Genomic DNA, 26365 nt, shown 5'->3' on the forward strand with positions numbered 1-26365 from the left:
GCCTTGCTATTGCTATTCCTCCGAGCAGAGCTGCTCATTGTTTCTCGCCTCGAGTTTTGCTGGTGTTTCTGCTACTGCTGCCGCCAGTGATTTATGTGATAATTCCAGCTGAAGGAAGCCTCACAACCAGATGAATCCTGTTTCGCAGGCCCATGTTCGTCCTCGTATGCGTTGCTCGGCAAACGGATGTGCTCAGGATATGAGCAAGTTTTAGTGCCATAGTTAGTTGTTTATTTTGCGAGCTGCAACTTATTTTTTATGTTCGCTGGCAGGAAGTAATCATCTTGATGGCTCTTGAAATTTATAGCGTATTTTCAGCATGCGGCTGCCTGACTGCGTAGTCGGCGTATCTGCGTAATGAACTACACGATTTTGGCATTAAAGCAGATGCTGCCGCCTAAGCAAAAAGCCAACAACAATTGCACAACACATTCGACTCGGAGACAATTGTGGGCGGTTTTCGGCTTAAAATCCCGGGGGCGGTGTCTGGGCGTGTTTGGTTGTGTGTGGCCGTGTGTGGCCATGTGCGGCTATGTGTGTGTTACCGACAGCTTAGCACGGCCTTAATGCCGTTAAACTCAACTGTCGCTAGCGCTTTTAACCTGAGGTTAAATTTTCAATTTGCTTTTACGCTTTTTGCCGGCTCAGACACAAAAACCCCAAGCCAAACCGTATAGTCACCAGACAATGGCAATTGCTAAGCATGTGTGTGTGTGCCTCCTAACCGCCTTTGCCCACTTTGGTCTATGGGAATGCCAAGCGCCTACAGGTTCCTTTTTCCACCAGCACCGCAGCAAATTACTCTCAAGCCGCCGCTTTGTATTGTTTTTCATCTCGGGATATCCTTCTGCTGGTATTTTACTCGCCTCCCATTTTCTTGTATTTTTTTTTTTACAAGTCGAGCAGACAAAGATACTTATGCACGCAGGCAGCTTTGCCTCTGACCTCTGCACTTGAATTCGCACAGGCGAAGACTTGAAATTAAATTAATTCTATTGAATTTTATTAGATTTCGCCTAACAGAGTACAATGATCGTCATGATGACGATGGCAGGATGGCAAGGACACAGCCAAAAACAGGCACTCGAAGCAGTTGGCTGTACAAACTGTACGGAATAAAGTCAAAAATGCTCCTAGACGTCTCCGAAATTCCTTCTGCATTTCTTAAAATATATATATATATACACATTGCCTGTTGGAGTGCTCTTATAATTCAATTTCTTGGTGCTCTTGTTGGGGGCTTCCGACAAATTTGTTGAAGTAGCATATTTCATGCATTAATTTTTGTTTGCTGCCCCAAGTTTGGCAATTAATTTAATCGCACTGAGCAGTCGAGGACACTGTCAAGAAACAATTACGTCCTAGGCAATAAAAGAAAATAAAATTCAATTAAAAATTAAATTGTGAATTGCAGGGCAAGGACATGCCTTTAAGTCCTGCCCACCGCACAAAGCCTAAACACAACAACACAACCGGAGAGAAAGGACGAAAACAGGAGACAGCGAGAAGGAGGGCAAAAGCGTTCCAAGCAAGCCTGAGCCACGTTTGCATGGCATACTTTTGGGCGCTCTGTAAAGTCGAATGCAAATGCTTCCGTTTCCGTCAGAAGAATGGAATGCGAGTGCGTGTGTGTGCGTGTCCGTGTTCGTGTGTCGGGATGCCTGAATTCGTGAAACCTTGACACAGAAAAGGGAATGCCGCACTCCCCCCCAACCATTCCCATATGGCAAACTCCTACCACTTTCATAATTCATCTAATTACCGAGTAGGGGAAAATAAAGCACGACACTTTCGGCCATATAAATATCGACAGACGCCGAGCTGCAAAATGCTCCTGGCAGCGACCTTTTCCTTCAGCTCAGCTCAGTCGCCAAATTTCAGCAAAATGACACGAAGTCACGTGTTAGACTTGGCGACTTTGGCGCTTGTTAACTTGCTAGCCCGCTGGCTAATGGCTAAAACGAATTCCCTGTTTGTCACCGAGCGACATTTAAGACTCGCCAAGATTTAATGAAACTCAGCCAGAGTTTCTTCTTGTGTGCCTGTATGTGTGCTTGTAAGTGTGTAAGTGTGCGAAGTACGATGGCCAATACAAAAGTCACTAAATCTCTAAAAGGAAAACCAATTACGACCATTACCACATATGGCAATTACAAAGGACCGTTTCCTGTCTGCACGCGCTCGAACAGCAAAGTCTCATTAGTTGGCCACAAAAGTGGAGTGCGGGGCAGGGGGGGGCTTTGGAAAGGGGAAGGTAGTGTGCCACTTACCGCAGATGTCGAAGGATATACGTATGAAGGATCCAAGCTGGGGGCTGGGGGCTGGGGGTTGGAGGGGCTTGGGGAACCGAGGAGTAATGCACGCTGGCCATGGATGACTGGCAATGTTAATGACTCTAAAGATGATGGCAAAGATGACGAGCACTCGCTGCCATCGAATGTCCTGGCAAACTGTTGCTAATGCAATAAAGCGACCATTTCACGTTCCACATGCATTATTCCCTGTTCAATCAATTTGCCGGCTAGCCGGTTTGAAAAAGCAATAGAGCTTTTCTTTTTTTTTCCCCTTTCTCGACCTCCGCAAAATGCAACACAAGTATTATATTACCCGCATATATTTTTTGATACATTTTTATGGACCTTTCAGGCCGGACATTTTACGGCTCCAAATCATTTTGCACATTTCGCCGCAATTTATAAAATAAATATGGGCGGAAAAAAGCGTAATGGAATTTATAGAACAAAAGTGTGTATGCATAAATTACAATAACATCTGTACCCGCCCACTATTCTTAGCTGCCGCCCACTCTATATCCGCATATGTGTTTTCTTATTTTTGCTACTTTTTTCTCTGTTGTTTTTGTCATACTCGTATGCTTTTCCGCAGGAATTTCATTTGGCGAATTGTTTGCCTTGTGTCGTAAATTTGCAGTAGTAAAAATTGTTAGTTGCGTTCCGTTCTCGCAGGACACAGGACATCGAACTGCCGCCGCCATATGTGCGTGTTTACAGGCACAACATATACGGGTTTTCATGATATTCCATAGTTTATGCCATCCAGATGATCTATGGATTGGATTTTCAGTTTCTTGTTTTATATTACCGAAACGCCCACCAACGCCATTGTTCTCCCTTATTGGGCATGCAAAAACCCATTAGCCCGAACTGGGTCTTCTAGGGATTTCGCATTCGTGCCGGCTCCCCACGAGAACTGAGGGCCCAAAAATTATCTCATTAGCATATTGCGTGGCGGGGGCCTATTCCCGGCGCATATCGATAAGGTTCGTTAAAAAGATTGAAATGTGCGATTTGGGGCGATTTAACCAATGTGGCGAAAAGGCGAGAGGCAATCGAAGTGGTAGTAGTATGGCTCCTGGCCCGCGGGGGTTGAGTGTTCGCAGTTGCCTGTTTTGACACTTGTCACCATTAAGTTAACAGCGCCAACAAGGGTGGTGTCGTATGGAAGGGTGGTTCGGTGGTTGGGTGGTTTGTGGGCTGCGTGGTTCGAAGACCGGGCTTTAAATTCTGCCAAGCCGTTTGACATGCCCGCCAAGATGTCGTTCGTCTACTGCTGTTCACTGTTCGTTGCTCGCTGGCTGGCTGGTATTTTATGCTTTTTAAGTCAGTTTAAGATTTTTGTAGCCCACTCACAGACTGTCAATGACAACGGGGAAAAGAACGATGGGAAAACTGGTGGAAAAAGGAGCAGCGCAGTCGGTGGAGGAGCATCGCCTCCTGGGAGTCTTGGGGCACATATTGCACCTCCCATCCACCACGCTTCGCTTTTCCCATTTCTGTTAGTCATTTGGCTTTTACTCGGCGCGGATTACGTTTTTATCCCTGTTGCCTGAAACACTTTCACAGCCAATTTTATTATACGCGAGTGTTTCGTTTCGCTCCGTTCGTTTCACTGGCTTTCGCTGGGAAAATGGGAAGCCTTTGTGATTCTACTGCTCTGTTGCTGATTTTGCCGCTTTTGCTGCTGACGCATTTCGCTGTTTGCTGGCTTCGTGCATTTTTATGCCGCATACTCGTATAAATAAATCTGTTAGTTGTGCATGTTTACGACTTTTAAAACCAACTCTGGGGAGCGAAACAGCCCCACGCTGTCAACTTGTTCATAAGCGTCACTTTTATGCATACTTCACTGTGTAAACAGCGTGAAATTTTGTAGCGAACGTTTTGCAAAATTTATAAGGAAAAAAAATAGGGAATGAGGGACTTAAAACTTAACGCCAAAACCATTCCCGACTTATGCAAATCGAAATGAAAAATGAATGCCAGCTGTTTCGGCGCGTGTTTGAGCTTACTTGCTAGTTTCCAGCTGCCAGGGAACCAGACCAATTGATCGCCCATTCCAAGTTAAGTACCTACAAATGCCAAAGCGAAGGAGAAGAAGGTGGAGGAGAAGGAGGAGGAGGTCAGAGTTCCAGGTCAGACAAGACAAGTGTCCAGAGCTTAGCCAGCAACCCGGGGTGCTGATTTAATGCCCTGCACTTGAGCCTCAGTGCGTAATTTTATGAGGCCCATTCCCGGGTTTTATTGGCCAGAGCGCCGACAATAAACTGTTTATGTTTATTATTTGCTGATGACCTACGTGCAACAAACCCGGGAGCTTCAACCTTTAATAGTGGCGCGTCAAATGAATCACTTACGGCCATTCGAACTGAAAGGCCCGAAAACTCTTGCCCCGTGAAATTCCTGACCATTCAGTAGGAGCAACTGAGAATGTTTGGCAGTAGTAAAAGCAGCGGATGTGGCCTGACTGCGTAAATTACAAATTAGCAATCACACTAAAACCGGCGCAATAAATTCCCAAAAGCTTAAGGCAAACGAGTGCCGAACAACTTTTCATATTCAAAGCGTCAACTCATTAAACGGCCCTCGTCCGAAAAACTACGAGCAGTTCAACTCGAATCAAATGAAGCACGAAAAACAAATCAAAGTTTCACCGCTCGGAACAGCCATCCACCCACTCACTCACTCACTCGCACTCACATTCACATTCTCGACTTTCAGATATTCACAGCCCGATTCGGATTCAGATCCAGATACAGATACAGATACACACATTTACACCCGTACTTTGGGGGAGAGTGTGAGTGCAAATAGGATGCGGATGCGTGTGCGTTGAGCAATTCGAGAGCGGAAATCAAAAATTGACCTTAAATCCCTGAAACGAGCGGCGAAACGAGTGAGAGAGCCTGGGAAATGGCTGGCTCGAAGGCGGTTCTGGGTCGAATCAAACGCGTCTGGGCCATTAAATCGACACCTTGCATGCCATGGGTTGCGCCTCCCCCATGAAATGAAGTATAAAAGTAGCAAAATAATAAAAATTTATTGAGAAATAAAAAACAATTTAATTTATTAGTATTTAGTGTAAGGGGAAATAATCGAAGTTATAAATTTTTTATGCCAGGCCAAGTCGGCCGTAGCCAGCCAGCCCATGCAGGTCCTTTAAATGCCAAGTGCCTGCGAATAGGACGAACACAGTGGGCGGGCAGTTAAAAGGCGGAGGGAAAACAAATGAATTGGAATACGTTGGCAGTCAGTGCCAAAAATAAAGCGGAAATGCTGCCGGATGTGTGTCCATGTTACGTGTGTGCATGTCTGCTGCCAGTGTGATGGTGTGCGTGGGTGGGAGCAGCGCAAGGAATGCGAGCGAAAGGCTGCCCCGTGTACGTGTCTATTTGTGTGAGTTAGTGTTTCAGAAACGCTCGTCTCGGATGTTGAGTTCCAGCGCTTATCAAGTGTGTAGATCTTACTTATGACTTTGGCCCCAAAGTTCGGGGGATTGGGGGTTTCGGGAGGGATTTAAGGACGAAAGGCGGTTAAGCACCGAGGCCTCGCCGCAGAAGGAAAGTCCAAATTTGTTGGCTGTCGTTCCTGGTGGCCGGGTAATTTAATTTATCGTCTTCTCTGTTAAATGACGCTCAAGAGTATAATTCGCTATCGGGGCACGCGACTAATGCGAGCACAAATTGCTCACTGCCAGCGATGAGATATATATATATAGTATATATATATCCGGAGTTTATATAGAAGTATCGACAGTATCGGATTGGTGGCACAGTGGTTTGGTTTGAGTGAAGGGAAAAAATGTCAATAATCCTATCAGTTTAAAACGTTTAAATAGTATTTTGTAGGTACGTACAACATTTATGTGGCATGAAAAAATCATTTGGTGGTTAATATGCTACTATAGAGTTTTACATTTTTTATAATCACTTTAATGTGTGTCATGTGCGCTGGGAAAAGTGAATTAATATCTCATCTGCTTAATATTTAATTTTAAGGCCATAGGAATCTGTAGAATTTTAAAATTATCCCCATGTGACTAAAAACTCAACGTTTTTTACGTTAATTCCACAGGATGGACTGCCATTGCTTTTATGTGATGTCTATTTGCCAAGCTATTGATTTTATGAACTGTCTCTAAGCTGTTATGACTTTAAACTAAATTATTCTAGATTAAGGACATGTGTGGAATTTTTTGCAATTTTTTGCCCCACTATTTTTCCTACAGAAAGTGCTCACTTTGGCGCATTATTTCACTGGCGCCGAGCGCGTCAAGTGTGCGGCTTTAAAAATACAAGCAAACACCGACGCTTGCCGTGTGCGGAAAATGCAAATGCTGTTACCAGTTACCCGCTACCCACTACCAAGAACTCAGAGACGGGGGAGCGGAGTCAGCCAGAGCGTAAACAATGCACATTTTAATTTTAGCCCAGTTCGTTGCCACAGAACACGGCGGCAGTGGAAGCGAGTGGGCCCAAAACTGGAGAGCAAGGATATGTGCCAATAAAAAGTTTGGCAAACAAAGTTGGCGTCACAAAACTGCAACACATTGCAGCTGGAACAGCACCAGAGGCAAACTAACTGCAGAGCCAAAATTGGTAGGCAACGGGGCAAAAACCGAACCGCAAGTGCTCTCTGGTATATAACCTGATTTTCGCTTTTGGGACGGCACAGGTTCCCAGATTCCTAGTTGCCCAGATTCCCCGGATTCCCACACTTCCAGACTCTCAGGATGCCAGGTTCCCACTCCCGAAAAGCGACTTCAAGTCTGTCTAGAAAGCAAAGTTAATTAACCCTAATTTGTATGTTGTGCGTGGCAGTGGCTCTAAGCTGTTTGGTCTTGCCTTTGGTACCCATTGCAGTTTTGGTGTGGTGAGGGAATGCACAATTCACCTGTCACACGAATGCCCCTGCCCTTGCGTTTTTGGTTAAGGACCAGGAACAGGATCAGGCCACCAAATGCTGCAGGAGCAGCCCAGCAGCATAAACGCTGTATAATTTATGCATTTTATGTGGACCGCAGCAAAGGAAGCCCAGCTGTCCCAGACACCGAGATACGTGTATTATGTATGTGGCTGGCACATTTTTTTCCGCTGACTAGCTGACTTGGCGAGTATGCCAGGACACCGCCTCGTCCTTTTACCAAAATAAGTGGATGCCTCGGCGCGCAAAATCACTGCAAGTCGGCGACGAGCAGGCAGCAAAAAGCCCTAAGACCAGAATGTTGTCGGCAGAAGACAGCTCGTCCTTGTTCCTAGGTCCTTGGGCATGGCTAAGCAACTGAAAATAGGGTGTTTCTATAAATATGGTGGCACCTCAACTTGGTGCTAGGCGAAATTCCATTAAAAATTTAACAAATTCTGGCCTTGTTCGCCTAAATATTTAATGTATTTTCAGGCCCTTCGCCTGAACCAATTGCAAGCCAACAATTAGCCAACTTGAAAGGGCACTTATCAGGCAAGTCAAGATATTAAAAAACATAACACTTGTCTCGGCTCAGCATTAAAATGGAAATATTTTGCACACTTCTCCTCGCCAGAAGGGACAGACGACGGCTGCCATTGGTTTTTATGCCGACATGCTCACGCATTTTAATTAAGAAATTAAATTAAATACAAACTGATGCGTAACAGATTCCTCGTTACTAATTAAAATTCAATTTCTTGCCGTTAAAATGAGCAGCCAGCGGAGGCTGGGGCAACAACGCCAATTACAAGCCAAGCCCTTGGCGGGCCAGGAAAACCGCGCGAGGAACAACACAGGAATTGGGGGCGTGGCAGCACGCCTCAGCCACGCCCCCGCCACTCGCCCACTGTGCGACCTCGTCGAACTGGCAAATTAAGCACGCAAAATTAATACGCAATAAAAAGGCAATAATAAAAGTCGAGTCGAGCTGAGCCGAGTCGCGTCGGGGGAGTCGGCGAAGTCCTTCGATAAATGAAAACAATTTGTTGTCTTTCGTTTTGCACTTCACTTTTATGTGAATTTCCCAGCCATGCCACGGAAAAGCTCGAGTAAGCTCGGAAAAATTGAATAATTTCTTAATGAGAGTTGGAAAAAGTTTGCTGCTTCAAATTTTCCAATTAACATTTTATATTAAAACCGACATTTGTGCCCGATACGCTTTAAGGCGAAGTCGTTGCAACAGAGCGATGCGGTTGGGGTTCGGTATCCGGAACCGCTCGATAGAACAGGACCCCTAGGACCCTCAAATCCAACATCCAACAGCCAACGTCCAACAATGCCAACCGCCAGCCGGCCGTACAAACAAAGGCTGCAAAAATACTTGAAGCAACTATGCCAAGAGTTCCCGAGCTGGAAAAGTGGATAACTCCCCGGCCGACCAAGCGGGCAGTTGAGTAAAATTGTTTGCTATTTGCCAGACTAAACGGCCCAACAAAGCGTTTTGGGTGCGGCCCGTTCGTCCTGCAGGGGTAACAAATTACTTAAGAAAACTGCTCTTGCCTTATTGGATTAAGTACACAGCGAGCGAGAGGAGAGCAGTTTCTGCAACTCACAATCCACTCACAATTACCAGCGGCTCTTTGATAATTTCTGCCCAAGATTGGGCCGGGACCACGACCCGCTCGCAACTTAAAGCTGCTGAAATGTTTGTCCATCTGCCAAATGTCAGACGGGCTTACCCTTTCGCCGGATTTCGTTGTTATGGCCACGTCAACTTGCAAATACTATTGGTTCAACGGCGAAGGACTCCCCGCAAATGCCCATATGCGGGCATGGTCTCGTCTGGCGAATGTTTGTACCACAAGCTCGTATTTGCCCTGGAGGCCCGTTTGGTGTATTGTTATACAATTTTGTTGGAATTTATTTACGGAGTTTTGTGCCACACAGTATAAACATCCAAGTTGGCACAATGGCTGGCTGGCTGGCTGGTTGGCTGAATGGCTGGTTGGCCATCCGCAGAAACAAAATCAAAACCCAAGACCAATATCGAAGCCAAACTCTGCGCTTGGCCAAGTTATGGCTTAAATTTCTATCCCAGCTCGCAGCGAGCACGGATAGCGAAATCGTGTTCTGCATGCCAAGCGGGTATCTGTATATATACATCAAATATATATATATCTATATAGACGAAAAGGGCGAGTTCAGGGGTCAAAATTGCTGCTGCTGCTGGGCGTGGCAGAAAACACAAACAAGATAATAAGTTCATAAGTATTATTTGCAATATAATCTCTCTTCCGATTTGATTTAAAATTCTCGCAGCCAGTGTCAAAGTTTTGTGACTCCTGGCCATTTTGCAAGGATAAAGTGAGGTGGGTGGGAATGGGGAATGGGGTTTTTGAAACCCATTTCTTTGAGCTGGGGATAAGGCAGAGCATCCTTAGTTAATTGGTCATTTCTGTGGCAAGCTGCAGCCCAGAGTATAAATGAGATAGCGATAGCTGGTCGAGGGATCAAGTGGCAAGTGGCAAGTGGCGAGTGGATTTGCTCTGGCTTAGGGGCTACTGATTGGGCCACCAGGCAAACAAGAAAAATATGATAAGCGCCACGTGCTATCCCCGCTCAACTCGCACCATAAAATCCCGCTCAATTTGCAGTGCAAACTTGAAATTTGCCGGGGACCTCAAGCTAATTAATCAGGCCAACGCCAAGTCGCAAGTAAACAGCAACTGCCACCTAACAGCATTTAGCTAAAGCATACTTTGGCTAACACTTGCCAAGTTTCATCCAGCGGAGCAAGGACTAAGGACTCCGGCCAACTGAATAGCATGCTCCAGTGGGCTCTACTCGGGCAAAACTTTCACTGCCATCTTCTAACTGCAATTTATGAGTGCAGCGGGCCACTGGGCGAAATTTGTTTACAACTTAGGCGTTAATTGACACTGCCACAAAACAGAGGAGAAACTCAAAGAGAAAGGACCAAAGTCTGGACCGAACCAACTCGGTTTCGCAATCCAATGACCAGGGTCGACAAAACAATGCTCAAAGAGCTGACAATATTTATGCTGGCGAAACGGGGAAAGTTTTCAAATAAAATGTAACACCTCTTGCAGGTGTGCCCCCAACTTTTTGTTCCATTGAGGTCAAAAGTTGCACACCGCCCCAACCCCCCCAGATAACTTTAATGAGACAACACGCAGAGGGGAATCACACCAGATTGTTGTGCAATTAGCTTAAATGTGCAGAGTGTCCATACCCAAACCGTGCCCCTAAATGGAAAATAGCAACAAAGAGTGCGAGTAAGCCGTGGGCATAGTAAATCAATGTCGCCTTAATCCTCGCATAAAGGCACTTTATCAATCAATGCAGAAAGGATTTAGCTCGAGTTTTTTGTCATCGCCTAGTTAATGCATGACAGGGGTTGGCAAAAAAAAAAAAGCGGAAAGAAATCAAGCAAAAGGAAAATCCCGGCCCAGACACGCCCGATGCGAGTGAGGAAAATCGTAATAAGCAATAAGAGGTAAAACAAAGTAAGACCGAATAACACAGTAAATCACAGGATAATGCCGTATTCGCACACACACTCGCTGGGGCATCGAAGCAATCAAATTAAATCCCAATCGCACACTTAGGCTGCAAGGACGAGAGACAAGGACCCCGCGACGACACGACAAACGGCGATAAAGCGTTATGGTTCATTAGGCCCGCCGATTGCCAAGCGGTTTGGTTAGGTGCTGAGGTTCCCGGGGTTTCCCCCGAACGAGAATGACTACGGGAATGGGGTATTTTACACACAATAGAAGCGTGTATATCATTTCAGCACAGCCCTGTCACATCAGCGCCCACGATGACATTGAGCTCGCAGACCCAAGACGAATGGCAGCGGCATGGGCATGGGGCAGGGGGATGAGGATGAGGATGCGGCTGAGGGTGAGGGTTGCGAACCGAGAAGGTAGGCTTAGGGGTTGCAATCTGCCTTGCACTTAATGTCAATATCATGAAGTGCCGCCATATGGGATCTCCCGCCAACGGCACTCGAATGCAGCAATTGTCACCCGGCTCGGACGCTCGGCAAATATTTGCAGCAGGAAATTAGTAAACCAAACACGGGAGTCGGAATCCGACACGGAGAAAAAATATTTCCGAATTTGTTCTCCTTTAAAAAAGACTATTACTGGCAACCTTAAATACTAATACTTGTATGGGAAACCAATTTATTTTAAGCCAGAAAAATTCACATAGCAATCATTTTTTGTAAGGGCATTACAAAATGATAGCCTTTTTTTCAAAATCCCAATTGCAAACCCCGATTTCCCTTAGTGTTAAATGGTCCCAGTCCCTGTCGAAGTGCAGACAAATAAATAAAACATGCGTCGTATTTGTCAAATCTGTTGCAATTGTTCCCAGCCCAGGAGTGTGACCGATTCCAGGTCCAGGACCTTAGATCCGCAGCACATAGCCGCCCCCTCTGAGCCATCCCCATGCCCTGGTATGCCCGGGCACGACTCATTAAACTTGCTGACCCCGCCCTCCGGATTCGAACCGTGCCTAACCCTAACGGAGATGGAAAGCCTGGGATCCCAGGCGCTGGACACAAAACTGTTTGATTTATTTGACACTTTGTGCGTTTGTACCCTGACACCGGAGAGCTGACACCTGCGCGCCAAATTAATGCAATGAAATTTGCCAAACTTTTATGAACGAGTTAAGTCCACTTGGCCAGAAGAAGAAGAAGATGAAGAGGGGGGAGAAGGAAGCGCTAAAAATACGAGGAAAATACAATATTAATGAGTTTCCAATGTTAATAAGCTGAGAGAAGAGCTAAAATGGGCAGGACGTCAGCTGCAGTCCGCTGGCGAAAATCCCTTTATAATTTCATTTTAGCCTCAACTTGAGAAATAATTTAAAAACTTTGTTATGTATTCTTAAAGTCATTTAAGCACAGACGCGCAGCAGTTGCCATGGGCTGGTAAAATGCCAAGGAATAAAAGGAAAAATGCGATATTTTAGACGCTGTCGTTGATGAGCTGCTGATGAGGCGTGCGCCCTGTCCAGCGAATATATACATATATATATATATATATATCTGTATTATAGACCCCACCCAGCGTTATCATCTGTCAACCAAAGTCGAAGTCCGACTTCGCCAGTTCTTCAGAAGGTTCAGCAGCCTGCGAGGCCGAAAAACTTTGCGCTCGCCTTTTGTGTTTTTCCTTTTTTTTTTTTAATGTTTTTGTTTTCCATTTTTTCATCTTTATTTTCCACCAGTCGCAACTTTGCGAGCATAAAGAAAAATGAAAAATAACTGAGAAACTGTGGATCAAAAAATAAAAAAAAAAAACAACAACAAAATGACAACAAAAAGGAATGTTTTAAGACAAGAGACAACACTTTGCCGAAGGCCGAATGCCCTTTTTTTCGCTCCCAAAGTGAGAATTTCCCTTTGAAGGAAGCCAAATTTATGGAAAAGTACAAGGACCTCCCACCGCCGCGGATGGCACACACTTTTGTGATTTCTCGCCTCGCGAATCGTAATGATGGAAAAAGTATCTCCTGAATATGAAATGAAGCAGCTGGACAAATGTCGCCGGCGAAAACTCGGTCCTCCTCCATCCTGTCCTGCTCCTGGTCGTGGTCTTGGTCCTGGCCAACTTGAGCCGGCCCATTGCCACTTTGTGCCGAGGATAATAATAATAAAGTCGCTTCGCCTGGTGCGGTTGGACAACAGCTGCGCTCCTCTGGCTTTTGCTGGCACTTTTGCTTTGGGCCAGGGCACGGCCCTCCAGTCCACTTCGTCCCCTGGATAAGGATGTGAATGTGGAAGCCCAAGCAAAACGCACAGCTGGCGTCGAACTTAAATTAGCTTGTACATACAATCCGCTTTTCACAGCGCCCAGCCAAAGTTCTTATCCGTGAATTTATCTTTCATATGGCAATGTGGAAACTTTGGCCTCCATTTCCCGCACTGTTTGCGGTGGCACTCTGAATTTATTATTGCAACAACCACCGACCACCAACGGGGGCAGAGTGGCCAAGGCGCTTTTGATATTGTCGCCAATATAAACATTTTATCATAAAGAGATTAGACGCCGATAAGCGCAGTTGAGAGCAAACAGCAGGCAAATGAGAAAGGCCCTTATATACAACAGAACCCCGTGCATTTTGAGATGCCCAACTGCCGGATCCGGGCCTCTTTGTGCCGGGACCCTGATTTACGGCTTCCTGATGCCAGTGCCAAACAATGCCGGGCAATTTCCCCATGCGGTGAAATTAATTTGAAGCATTTGCTGCTGGAAGCATTTGCTGCCACTCCCACCCAGCGGCAAAGTGCAGCTGAATGGTTCCCACCCGGCCAACTGCAGGGCAGCCGTAAAATGGCCACATCCCATGGGCCACACCAGGAATCCCTGCTCCATGCTCCAGCACCATGCACCGTTCACCGTGCTCCATGGAGAAAGGAGACGGAAAGGAGGCCATCTGTTTGCCCAACGGGCAGGGCTGAGTGCTGCCCTGCTGCACTCACTGTCAGTTAAATCCCGGCGCTGCATTACGACAACCTTACCACTTTTTTCCCGACCCCCGGTTGCCCGACAAATGTCTGAAGATAAAGCTGCAAAAATATTTTAACCTCCTTTGGCAGCATGTCGGATGTCGTCGGAGGACACTGGGTAACACCCAAGCCGGGCAACCCGATCCCAGGCACCGGCCACAAGTAGCCCGCAGTGCCTCCTCATTGTTGCCAATCCCGGTGATAACTACCAAGAAGATGATGATGATGCTCCTCATGGTGATGCTGAGGCAGCACAGTTCCACCTGGACTAAGCTATGCTTTTGTCTGTTGTGGCTGTTTTCATATTTTATTTGCGGCCCAAGAAGACAAAAAACACAGGGGCACACAATGCCATCAGCCAGGTGCAAGTCCATGTCCAGCTGGACAAGTCCATGTCAATTTGCTTGAAGTGCTCCGCTCGAGAGCTGACAAAGCCAATGCCAAACGCGTTGCAAATTAAAATTGCCCAGCCGTTGTGCCATAATGAAATGGCTTTCTGGTTAAAGCCAAAGCACAAAATGAAAGGGCCCAGTGCCAGCCAGAGATTTTAATGAAGTTCGTAGCTCTCTGCTCTCAGCCAGGAGTTGCCCAGCCAGACGGAGAGTCACTTTATTTTATTAGAAACCTGTTTGCCAAGCATTTGCACACAAATTAAATATGGTGCGCTGCTGCAGCAAAGTGGTTTCCGCTGCTACCAATTCAATCAGACCCGTTAGCAGCTCAAAGCCAACTTAGCAGACACGTTAATCGGGCCCAAACACAATTTCTTCATTTGCCCGAGAACTTTTTAATATCACCTCTACGAAGATTATTATCCTGCAAATGCGGTTGCTAACCTCTCGCTTACAACCGATAGTCCTGTTTGCTCAACAAGTTCATTTCCCCTCGGTGGCAAGGACACTCGGGAGTACTGCCACACATGCACTCGATGGGCAATAAGCGGCACATTGCCCCATGCTCTGTGTTTAAGTGCGATTCCATCTCTGGCCTTAAATACTGCAATAAACCGGAATCGCTTTCACTGGGTCGGGAAACTCGGCTGTGACTAATGTCAGATCCTGGCATTCATGGCAATAAAATTTCACTCCTTACAACATGTCAACCCCTCAAACTCTCGCCCGGCGATCCACTTGGTAGATTTGTGCGGCTTGGGTTTATGTTTATGATTTAATTGTCAATAAAATAATCATTTGCAAGCATTTTGCCACTGCAACCGCAGTACGTGCCAAACAGAGTTGAGGCAAATTTTTACCAATAAACGAATGTGGCAAAAGGGAAAAGGGCATATCGAAGCTAAATGGTACACTAAAAATAAATAAAAACTCCATTAAGTAAAGTATAATATCTTTAAAAATATCTGAAGAAATAAAATACAACTTATATCCATTTCACTCTGACAAGCTGCCCAACAATGCCCTCAATTTTATCCAAGAACAAGCCTTCTTGAAAACTGGCACATCCTTCATTATATCTTCACCAATTTGCGAACAAAAGCAGGTCCTGTAAGTATTTCTTTGTGTGTAGCACACACACACACACAGGGACCAAATAACAGACTAAAACTGTAGGGTGCCACAGGAACTGAGAGCCCTGGCTGGCACTTAAGTTATTGACGAGATAAAGTTGAGGATTTTGTGTGCATTTTTGTGAAGTGGCTGCCGAAGCCCATAATGACGGAGCAAGTGGAGGAATATGGAGATGGGAAGCTGGGAATCAGTTGGATATGGAGCTGGGAAGCTGGGCTGCAGGCATGCTGGAGCTGGCTGAGATGATGGCGTTGACGTTGATATTGTCGACAGTTTTGATGCCTCTGCCGGCAGACTCACGTAGAGAGATGAAGCAATATGTGCCCGGGCTAAAGGCTTTGAGTGCCTCGTCCTGGCTCGCCACATACGTACATATGTATGTGTGGTTGTGTGTGTGTGTGTTGGCAGGTCTAGTCTGTTTGCTCAAATGCTGCTCCTTTGCTCATGACACCAGAAGCAGGACAACAGCCAAATCAAACAAGCCAAAAAAAAGGAAGGCGAAGGAAACCAATAAAAAGCCAAGCGAAACGGAGGCGGAAAAGAAAACATTGTGGCCAAACGGCAATGCCAACGTCCCCCAGCACACACAGAAAAATGAGAAGGATGTTATTAATCTCCAAGCATTAATGTTATTAACAAATTTAAATGTACTTTTAAAGTACATTTTTGAATCTAGAATAAAAAGTTCCTATCAATTCTTTATGCTTATATGGGTTAAGTTCCTGAATTCAGCGATTCTTAATATGTCATATGTTTATTTTTAGCAATTCAAAGAAAAACTCCCTCTTAACCACAAATCATAAATTCCGTCAAAATGATGTAAAAAGCTTTTACGCTGTGAAATATTGGCTTCTTAACGTGATTGATTATTTTCCGTGTACATGCAGGCATCGCCTCATCGATTTTCACTTGAGCCTTAAACGCGACGAGGAAATTCTCCGGAGTCGCACAAACAAATGCGCGTAAATTTTGCTTAGCGCGCAATTCAAGTGCAAATACTTGACACCGCCGCACCTAAACTGGAGGAAAAGTGCGGGCTGGGCGATGGTGAATGGGAAATGGGTGGAAAAAAGGTGGCCAGGAACTGATGAACGAACAACCGAAAGCCACCAAACCCACTCGGTCTTGCAATGCCATCAACGCGTGGGCCTCAAGAGCCTCTCGATGCGTCCTCGTCGTCGTCCTGGTCCCCGTCACACGTCAATATCCTTTTTGTGGTTTTCCCTTGTTTTGCTTTTCCCCCGCCCCAAGTCCGGAAAGGCAAAAAAGCATTGGCAACTTTTCCGCCTCATCTGCCGCCGGCATTCCACCTATTATCGTTTGTTTGAGCCAAGTTTTGCACTGCCTGATGTCTGATTTATTTGCATTTGGCTTGTGGTCCATGCAGTTAATAAATTTCACTTACCCACACACATACACACCATCACATACGACATATACATATGTGCAAAGTGTTATCTAACTGGGGAAACTGAGTGGAAAACAACTTTTCCGAAATGCTAGTATCCAAAGTTTTGGGGCCAAAGTTTGCCGCTGCGGCAACTTACCTATGTCAAATTGATTAGTTGAGTCCGACAGCTGAATCCAAATCTGTTCCGTTTCGTTCCGGTTTTCCCCCGAGGCGATTGGAGTATGCAGATAATTTGATTGTGTGATTTATGTCACAATATATACATTCAACATTAATGAAGATGAAGGAGATTTGCGGTTGGCAAATGCAAACTCAATCTGCCGAGCATTTTGCACTTCATTAATTGTGGAAAAATGTTGAATAAAAACCGAAGAACAAGGCGACTTTCATGCTTTTCGACTCGCTGACAACCGCAAATGCAAATATTTGAGAGCGGAACTGCGATGTCTGTTGACTGCGGACTGCAGACTGCTGACTACAAGCCAAAACTAATTGTTACTGACACTCGCAGTTTGCCAAAGCGCCAGACAAACGTCCTGCAGCAATTGAAAAAACACCAGGATATCGGGGAGTCCTGAAATTCTGGGCGGGAAGCTCCCGCTCGCCGACAAAGTAAAGTTATTTGCGGTTCATTATTCACTTTGGGATTTTATTTCCTTGTGGTGCCGGGACGAGCACGATCGAAGACAGTGATGGACAGCAGATTGAAGTCCGGTCGAGACACGTTGCCCTTCTCCGGAACCATCAAACCCGAACCCTTTCAAAAGCTGCATGCAAAATGACCTGACAATGAACCGCTGCTGCCCAGCCAACTGCATCGAGGATTCAGGGATTCGAACCAGGAGGACGAGACGACGACGGCGACGTTTAAATTGGGAAATTTTGCTTGGCTGCATTCGAAGCAGCAAAGCAGCAATCGAGGAGCATTTTTGCTCTTTGCTTATTCATCTAGCAAGTTGAAAAATAAATTAATAATGCGTTCTTGCCACTGACGGCAGCTGCAACCGCACCAGAAGGAAAATTCGGGGGAATGTCCGTGCACTGAGACACTGTCAGGGACTTGGGAAATTCGTGCTGAGCTTTTTTCCTCTCGCGCTCTATATATCTAAATATCTATACATATATATATGTGCACTCTATATTTGAGTCGTCTTTCGATTCCCCCATTCGTCTCGGAGTCCATGACCACGTTCATCTAGATCTCCTTCCTGTTTTTTGCTCTGCTCCTTCGGACACCCCTGGTCCTAAAATTTAATTGCATCTTTTTCAACAATTCTAGCACGAAATGAAAATTCATGCAAACGTTGGCAGATAAAAACGGAATCCCGAAACCCTCCGTCCCTCCGCAAAAGGACGAAAGGGACGAAGCGAATGGCCAGAGGAATTTAAGCTTTCAGTTTAGTTCAGTCAAGATATGAATACTAATAGCCACTGGAATGTTTGAGTAGCCAAAGGACATTGCACCGCCGCATCCCTAGATTCTCTGTCAAGGAACTCGGCCAGCTCCCAAGACGCTGAAGGTTTCTCCGCCTCCTGCTCACTGCTGCATGCTGCCTGCTGGCTGCTGGCTGCTTCCTGCTCCCAGGATCACAGGCTCCTTTGGCTGGCAATGTCATTACTCTTATTTGATTCCGTGGACATTCGCATAAATGCCAGATTGAGTTTATGCACAGGCAAAAGTTGAGTCCTTGAAATGCACCCACTGGCGGGCAAATTTAAATGCAAAAAGTCCTGCGACTCGGCTCGAGACTGGTCCTGAGACAAAAACGTGGCGAAGAAAAGCAATTAGCGAAATTAATTGCTCAAGTTTCGCTTTGAAATATTCATCCGTGAGATTAATTCGCCGGCCGACAAAGCTCCGTCATCGAGCATTGCCCTTCCCCTAACGTATTCCTGCGCTCCCCCGCAATTTGCGGCTTTGTCAATTGAATGGCTTTGCGGCCGGGCTAGCTGATTGACTTGGCCCCCTTGCACGCGATTGAATTTGCAATTGCCAAGGGCCCGGCCCGCCAACTTGGGATCAGTGGTGCCAATTACGGACCGCCGAAAATTTCAAAGCCAAGAATTAAGGATGCTAATGACTCAGCTACGTGAAAAGCACTCATAAGGACATTCGGACGATCAAAAGAATGGATGTGGCTAGATCTTTTTGACTAGTTAGGGTGATCAAGAATTAAAAGTTGTATGATCGTCACGCTAAATACTATTTCTCCAGTTTTATAAAAAAAAAAATAATTTTTAAAATTATTTCTAGTTTAGATTGTATGCACTTTTAGCTTTAAAATAGCCAAGTAGTCAGTTCCAGCTGCATAGGATGAAGTGATAGCATTCGTGTTCTCAACTTACCGCTCTCAAAGTGCAGGGACACCACTGCGATGGCCAGGAGCAGGATGTGGGGCAGGCTCCCCAACCGGCGATCGCGGATATGTCCCGGCTTGCTAATTGTCCTCGCTTCTGCGGCCATTTTGCCGGTCTTGCTGTTCTGCTTGCTTTTGCTGTGGCACTCGAATTTGTAAGCAATTCCGCTGCTGCTGCTGCTGTTGCTGCTACTGCTGCTGCTACTTCTGGTCGGCGACTTAGTCAGGTGCATTGAATTAATTATTTCATTGCTGCACACGAATTTGCAGGCCGCAGATTGTGTTGCGAGCAATGGTAGCTCCTTGCTGTTGTCCTGCGATTTCTTCTGTTACCACTCCACAGCAGAAATTGCACAAGCACTCGCCTTTGTCGACGTCTTCGACTGCAGCACTTACGGAATTTTAATTATTCAAAATAGGTTTTTAGCACAGCAGGCGGCGGCAGGATACGACGCTAGCAGGATACTGGGATACTGCTACAGGTTCGGTTCGTGGTTGCGGGGCTGCACTGCTTTAATTGCTTGTTTTGCTGCAATGCATTTTCCTGGGGCGTTTGTAAATTTATAGCTGCAAAATACAAGGAAAACGATATGCGTTAGTTTTCTGCATGACCACAGAGGAGAGTCCTTCGTGTGTGCGTGTATGTGGTCTATGTATGTGGGGATCTATATGCCTGGTGTCCTGTGTAATGCAGCTAAGCCGCCGTGCCCAAATACATAATTCCTATGCAAATAAGCGTGGCCCAACACTAAAATTTATGTGCGCACAGCGTTTTGCATATCTGCACACAGAATAGAGGCGACCAAGAGTGAGATACCCTAGTACACTCGAAATAAAACCAGTGTCTTATCGACATATATTCTTTTTAAACCTTAAAAATGTCATTGGTTTTGTAATCCACTTAGCAGTTTTCAGGGACACCAAATGCATTAGACTCTTAAACTATTTGTTGGATACTTTTTACACCCCATCAGTTACTTTGATTTGAGCCAAAGCAAGTTACAAATCAATTTTTGATGCGCAAAAAAATAAATACGTTTTTTTTCAGTGCACATACGAACATTCGTATATATTCCGGTCTTCAGTGACGTTTTTTCCACAGGCGAATAAAACTCAAGCAGAGCGTAAAAAAATATAAACGACGGCAGGCAGGCCGGCAGGCAAAAAACAAAATGCCAACGCAGGACAAGCTGCCAAATTAACAGAAATTTGGATCCAAGCCCGAACTTTTAGTCTCCGCAGGATAGTGCACAGGAGCAGGACTCTGGTCCCCTTAACTCCTGCTCAGCTCTCCACTGGCAGTGACAGCAAGCCAACTGAAATAATCCCGAAAAATATTGTGTGCGCATTTTGGATTTGTTGTCTTTGATTTGGCGCGGTTTTCCCAACATATCCAGCCAGCGTTTTATTTGCCCTTTTTGTTACTTTTTTTGCATTTCCATTACAATCTCTCTACTTAACATGTTTTGGCAGTTGCGCAGGCTGGAACCCGCAGAATGGAGAGTACAATGAGGCCGAATGAATGCCGGCGATGCCAATATGGGGCTCATAAACAATTCTATTAAAATAAATGTAGCATATTTATAAGGAACCGGAGTCGTCGGCGACGCAAAGTGAAAGCAAAAGCAACTTAAATGCTTTATAAATCGACTCGAATTTGTTTTCCTTTCGTCCTAAGACTTTGCCCCGATATAGGTAGCAAAAAACAAACGAAGCAACAAATTTTGATGAAAGCCATCGCAAAAAATATTGATAAAGAAGGCCCAGAAGAAAGATGATTGATTTTATGTGTTTGGACTAGGCTGAAAACCAAAAAAAAAAAAGGAGCAGCCGGGGAAAATGATGATGACGAGCAGACGAGCCATGAGTGACCGCTTGGCCAAGAGGCTTGGACAGGAAATACGCAAAAATACACAAGGATATTACGTACCCAAAGCAATACGAATATACGGCTTTTATGTGCAGGACACAAGGATGCGAGTTCAAGTATCCAGGCCCAAAAAAGCCACGAAATGAAAATCGAAAAACCAGGCCACAAAAGCAACAACCGGAACCACACGCAAAAGAGTTAAGAGTCGGGTGCGTATGAGAAAATTTGTGTATTTGCCATAAAATAATTTATCAATTGGAAAATTTCTAGGCAGTCTGGTGCGGGGGGCGACAAAAGTCCTGAATGGGGTAAGGAGACCCAAAGGGCGGAACTCGAGAATGTAAGGGAAAAGTGCCCAAGTATTTTGCTATCGCCACCCTTCATCTCGTCCTTCGTACATGCATACTTTTCTCTATATGTGTGTGTGTGTGTTTGAGGGTAAAATTATGACAGGAGGAAATAAAAAAGCATAAATTTATTACCGAGCCGAGGACGATGACTACTAAAACTTGGCCACAGGCCCGTGGGGAGCACTCGCTGGAAAGTAAAGATCATAAATAATCGAAAGGGCGACAATATTGGCGCAGGACAATGACAATGAGGGGGCACTGTGACGTTTTGTGGAGCATATAAATAACCTTCGATGCGTTGCGTTACGATTCGATTCGAATCGACTTGAATTAAAGAGGTTGAAAAGTGGCAGGCGGGGGTGCAGACAGACGGGGAAGCGAATCCAGAATAATTGCACAACAATTTGCCGTAACAAGGATATCAAATTTGCACAAGTTGAAACCGAAGCGCAGACCGCGACAGCGAAACAAAATAAAAAGGATAACGAGCACAATAAAAGAAATGAAATCGTAGCCCCCGAAACAGTTGCTAATTGGACAAAGCAACCGAAAAATGAAAGCCGAGCAACAAGAGGATATACGCGCCAAGGATTCCCGACCGTCGTGTGTGACCCAAAAGCCAAATCCCATAGCCAGCTCCTTTTGGTCCCACTCCTCCTCTCAGCGCTATTCAAATGCACAAAAAAAGGAAACGAACCAAAAAAAATAACCGAAATGAAATAAAAGAGATTGGCTTAGTTAGGTCTAATTTCTCGGGCAGACAAAGTGCTTAAAAAATAATTACACGCCGGCAATCAGCAAGTTGCGCTGGCCCAGGAAACCGGAAACGACGGACACGCGACGTCATCCGTCCGTCCATCTGTCCGTCTGTCCGTCCGTCCGTTTGTGTAACCTTCTGGCGGCGCTGGTCCACATTTGGTGGTGCAGGACTCGTTAGCAATTGACCGCTTGCTGGCACGTCAAATTCAATTTAGTTGCTGGGCCCCCGAAATCGCCATGCCGCAAATTCGCCAACTTACAAGTAATTAGGCAGCTCAACTGCAGCTGACCACGCCCACCCGCCCACAAGGCGACCAAAGGCTATCCGCACACTGACTCACCCACACACACACGAAAGCACACACACAGCGACAACAAGGACACTCAGGACACGCGTCGTCAGCTGCTTTGCGTGGCTGCTTGATTGTCATCGCCACAGTGGAATGTGGATGCAACTGTATGTGTGTAAATACAGAGAGAAAAATTATTTTAAAACTCAATTCATATACATTCTAGTCTGCTTCAATAATAGAACACAGTTTCTTTAACAAATTTTCTTTGTATGTAATGTTCTAAGATCAATTACTGATTTTTCGAGCAGTGTAATTATATTTGTAGATGCCGCTGCAGTTTCAGTTGTCGTTGGCTAATTGCACATTGTTCAGAGATGGTTACTGGCAACTAGAAAGCGTTAGCTTTCTTTGCCGCACTCCGTTGCCTTTTTACGTGTTTGACATGCACTTCAGCCGGGGTAATTACCAATTTGCGGCGCCAATTTGGCTACCCATATCCGCCAACGCCGACTCAGGCCAGCAAAATTTAATTAGTTTGCCATCCAAATGCTCTGACACAGTATCCGCCATCTCTGTCGTTCGGTAGTCAGCGCAAATGACACTTTTGCAACAAGGACAAGGAGCTGAAAAAAGGAGTAAAGGACATTCGATGGCCGCAGGCGTCGCGCAATTATGAGCAATCGCAGCGATCCCTTTGACCCTTTGTAATCTCTTTAATGGCAGGACACTGACGGTGGCCACAGGATGGAAGGGAAAAAGTAAAGGCAACAGCAGTAACATCAGCTGAAATAAACGCGTTTCGGGCCCAGTTTAATTTACTTCAAGTGGCCGTCAATTAATTTAATTTAAGCCTTTCGCACAAAGCATGATTACACTTTGACACTTTGACAACGCAAAGCTGGTGACCCAGAGATGAATTCAGTAGCAGATATCTATAGCAACAGCACAACAGTAGCAAAACGGGCCCAAAGGGTTAGCGCGCTCGATAAGCGGGCCAAAGGTTGCCAGGATGCCACGATGCCAGGATGCCAGGACATTCCAGCATTCGCATTTATCTCCTGACCAGCTGAAGTCAAACTTTAATTAAAACAACATCGTTCCAACGCATAAATGTCGATGCACTTGCTCTGCGAATTATGCACAGTTTTTCGACAATCGCATAGAGCATGAACTAGGTACTTGAACACATACAAGGACTTACACTGAGGCAATTAAATAGCAGTAATTAAAGCTGCTTCTACAGGACATTAGGAAAATTGTTGTATGTTGTTTAAAAGAAATTTAGGGCTATATTTGTTTTTGAAATAACCATTTACTTAACCCTTTTAACCCTTTAATTTCCCAGATAGATTTAGACAATTTGATTTTCCCTCTGTGCAGAAGGACGAAGAGCAGCTGCTGCAGCTGTATTCGATTTCAAGGACACTCGATGGGGCAGCTGCTCTATCCCCATGCTCATCCCCATCCTCATCGGTGTCCGGATGCCGGCTGCTGGTAGCCGGAAGAGCTCTTCACAGTTTATAGCTCCAAGTGGCCGTTGGCAAGTGCAAGTGGAAATTCTTGAGCGCACTCGGCTCTTCAACTGATTACGGTTTGTTTTCCATGCAAGCAACACTCTGGATCGCATCGAGGACTGCCCCTGGCAAGGATAACGGCCAGGATATATGCGATGTGTGTATGTGTGTGTGGAAGCGATGATGTGTACGTGAGGGGATAATGCGCTAAAATGATTAAGTTGACACACTGGCAAACAATCGAAACAGGCTTTTTAATTGGCCCCCGGAAATCGGAAATCCCGCGGAAGGTTAATGAAAATTTGATTAAACATCTAATTGATTAGCGGTCTAGCGTGCGAGAGCATTGATTTTTATTTGGCGAGAGGATGGTATTTTTAATTTGATTAAACTCAAGACGCTGCAAATATTTAACGCTAATTAAACTCGACAACCAACAGAAGCCATTCAATGGACATGCCAAGGACTAATTAAGATTTTGTCAATTACTTATGGCGAGTGCCACGCCCAGTGAAAGAAGCAGGAAGGGAGAAGGAAAAGTAAGGTCCTGACGCAGCAAACTGCACGCTTCACTGTATCCTGTGTGCTTGTGTGTGTGTGTGTGTGTGCCTATGTACGGGTGTATGTGAGAGAGTAAGTGTGGTTGTATGCAATCATTAAAATTAATTTATTGGTTTCATTAACTCGACTGCCGAGTCTTTAGCAGCTTGGAGCACATTAGGCGCTTCTATGTCCGCCGATATCCCCCGCCGTTAGCTGAAAGCAAAGCTGCAGCATTTCCCTTCTTTCCTGTTCCTGTCCCAGGTCCATGGTCCTTGGGCCGTGGTCCTTGGTCCCTCCACTGGTCGTCCTTTCGAAGCCAAATGACACTCTGACGACATTTTGTTTCATTTTGTGCGGCAGCCAAGCCAAAATCCGTTGAAAGCATAAGCCAGAAAACAGAGGCAGCGGGATTGAGCTGAGGAAACGGCTAGCTCCTTTCTCCTTTACCCCCAAAGTCTTCGCGCTTGGCTGACCAACAATGAAAATATAATGTCGTCGGGCCATCTAGCGCACCAATCCCACCCCAATCCCTCCGCACCAAACCCGTGTTCCGGCCCTTATTGTCGGGGCAAAAAAGAATGGCGCTAAATGAAAATGAACTAGAAATAATCATCATTAGGCACGGAGGCCACCTTTATGAACTTTGGCAACAAGTACGTACTTATGCTTTAAATTCAACCCACCTCGAAAGTTGCTACCGCCAACTAACTAACTTGGACAATCCTCTCTCTCTCACTCTCGGCGAGAAGCGAAACGGAATCCAAGGTATTGAGTTTCATGCCTAAATTGAATTATTTCTCCCGAGCCAAACAAAGGAAAACTTTGCCTGCGATATGAGTGTTGTGCAAATAGTTTATCCCCACTTCTGCGAATGATGAGTCACACATAGTTATTGCACTGGCAAAATATTAAGCTAAATAATCTTTCATTTCAATACTTAATACTTTATGTTATATATTGAAAAACAGAAGTTTGTTATTGAGTAACAAGGAAAACTGTTCTTTGTTTGGCAGTACATCAGATTAATGCACCGTAGACCAACCCTCGACTTTTGAGTCTAAGCAACTCCTTGGACTTCTCATGACCCTTTTCCCTCAGTGCACATATACCGGGAGCTGTCAGGTCTGTCTATATCTAAGCAGCTCAACGCCAACACCACCCAGTTGCAGTGGTAGTTGTGCCCCTTATAAAGTGCACCCGCTTGATGCATTGCACTTTGGCGTGTTGCTGACGCCGCGGGCGAGCTGCGAATGCCGCAGTGCATTTGGCAAATAAGAAAAATTGCATAAATTTCATTAAACTCGAAATGTCAAGCAACTGTCGGGTGTGCAACACCTCCCCCCGCCGCAGTAGCAATCGCAGTCGCAGCCCAGCCCTTTAACCCCTCGCTGGGCGGCGGGGGTGTGTTTTGGCCCCGGCGCTATATCAACGATGTGGCTGTCTGGGCGACGGCCTGGCAATATTAAAAATTGTGCACCAAAATCCCCAAAGTAATTTATTAAGATGCCTCATGATGTTTCTACGTTCTACGTTCTGTGTTTTATGTTTTTTCATACTTTTTATTTTTTTTCTTTTTATTATTTACGCGCCGCTGACTTCACGCCATTAAAAAACACGGCGCAACCTACATAGCGAAACCATTTTATATGCAAAAGTTCATTGGATTCGAGCTTTGTGCTGGCCTGAAAGGACTCACAGAAACTCCAAGAATGTTGGGGACAAGGAGCAGGAGCAGGAGCTGGAGCAGAAGCCGGAGATGAAGCCGTAGATATGAAGGGCAATCCAAGTGGCCAACTAATGCATCTACAGAGCTGCTCCCGGCTGGATCGCATCCATCGTTAGTCGGATGACATTTATATGAGCTTCTGGCCGGGTCTTAGCCGTTTTTGGCTTTGATTGCAATTCGCAGTTTTTGTGGCCAAGGAATTGTCATAAATTACTTTGCATTGCCGTTTGTTCTGTTTGAGTGTGCGTGCGTGTGTGTGTGTGTATT

The 26365-nt window shown here is 45.5% G+C and overlaps 1 protein-coding gene across 2 annotated transcripts in view; it reads right to left on the reverse strand.

Annotated features, from left to right (window-relative positions):
• The window catches only part of LOC6729881 (leucine-rich repeats and immunoglobulin-like domains protein 1), a 120372-nt gene that overhangs the window by 43562 nt on the left and 50445 nt on the right, over positions 1-26365 (reverse strand). For both annotated transcript variants that reach the window (XM_016174548.3, XM_016174549.3), the window contains exon 3: positions 19033-19610. In XM_016174548.3, coding sequence (XP_016036646.1) covers positions 19033-19276 — 244 coding nt within the window. In that variant the 5' untranslated portion in view covers positions 19277-19610. The remainder of the gene's footprint in view (positions 1-19032; positions 19611-26365) is intronic.

Source organism: Drosophila simulans, chromosome 3R, assembly GCF_016746395.2.
Source record: "Drosophila simulans strain w501 chromosome 3R, Prin_Dsim_3.1, whole genome shotgun sequence".
In the NCBI taxonomy this organism is placed as follows: Eukaryota; Metazoa; Arthropoda; class Insecta; order Diptera; family Drosophilidae; genus Drosophila; species Drosophila simulans.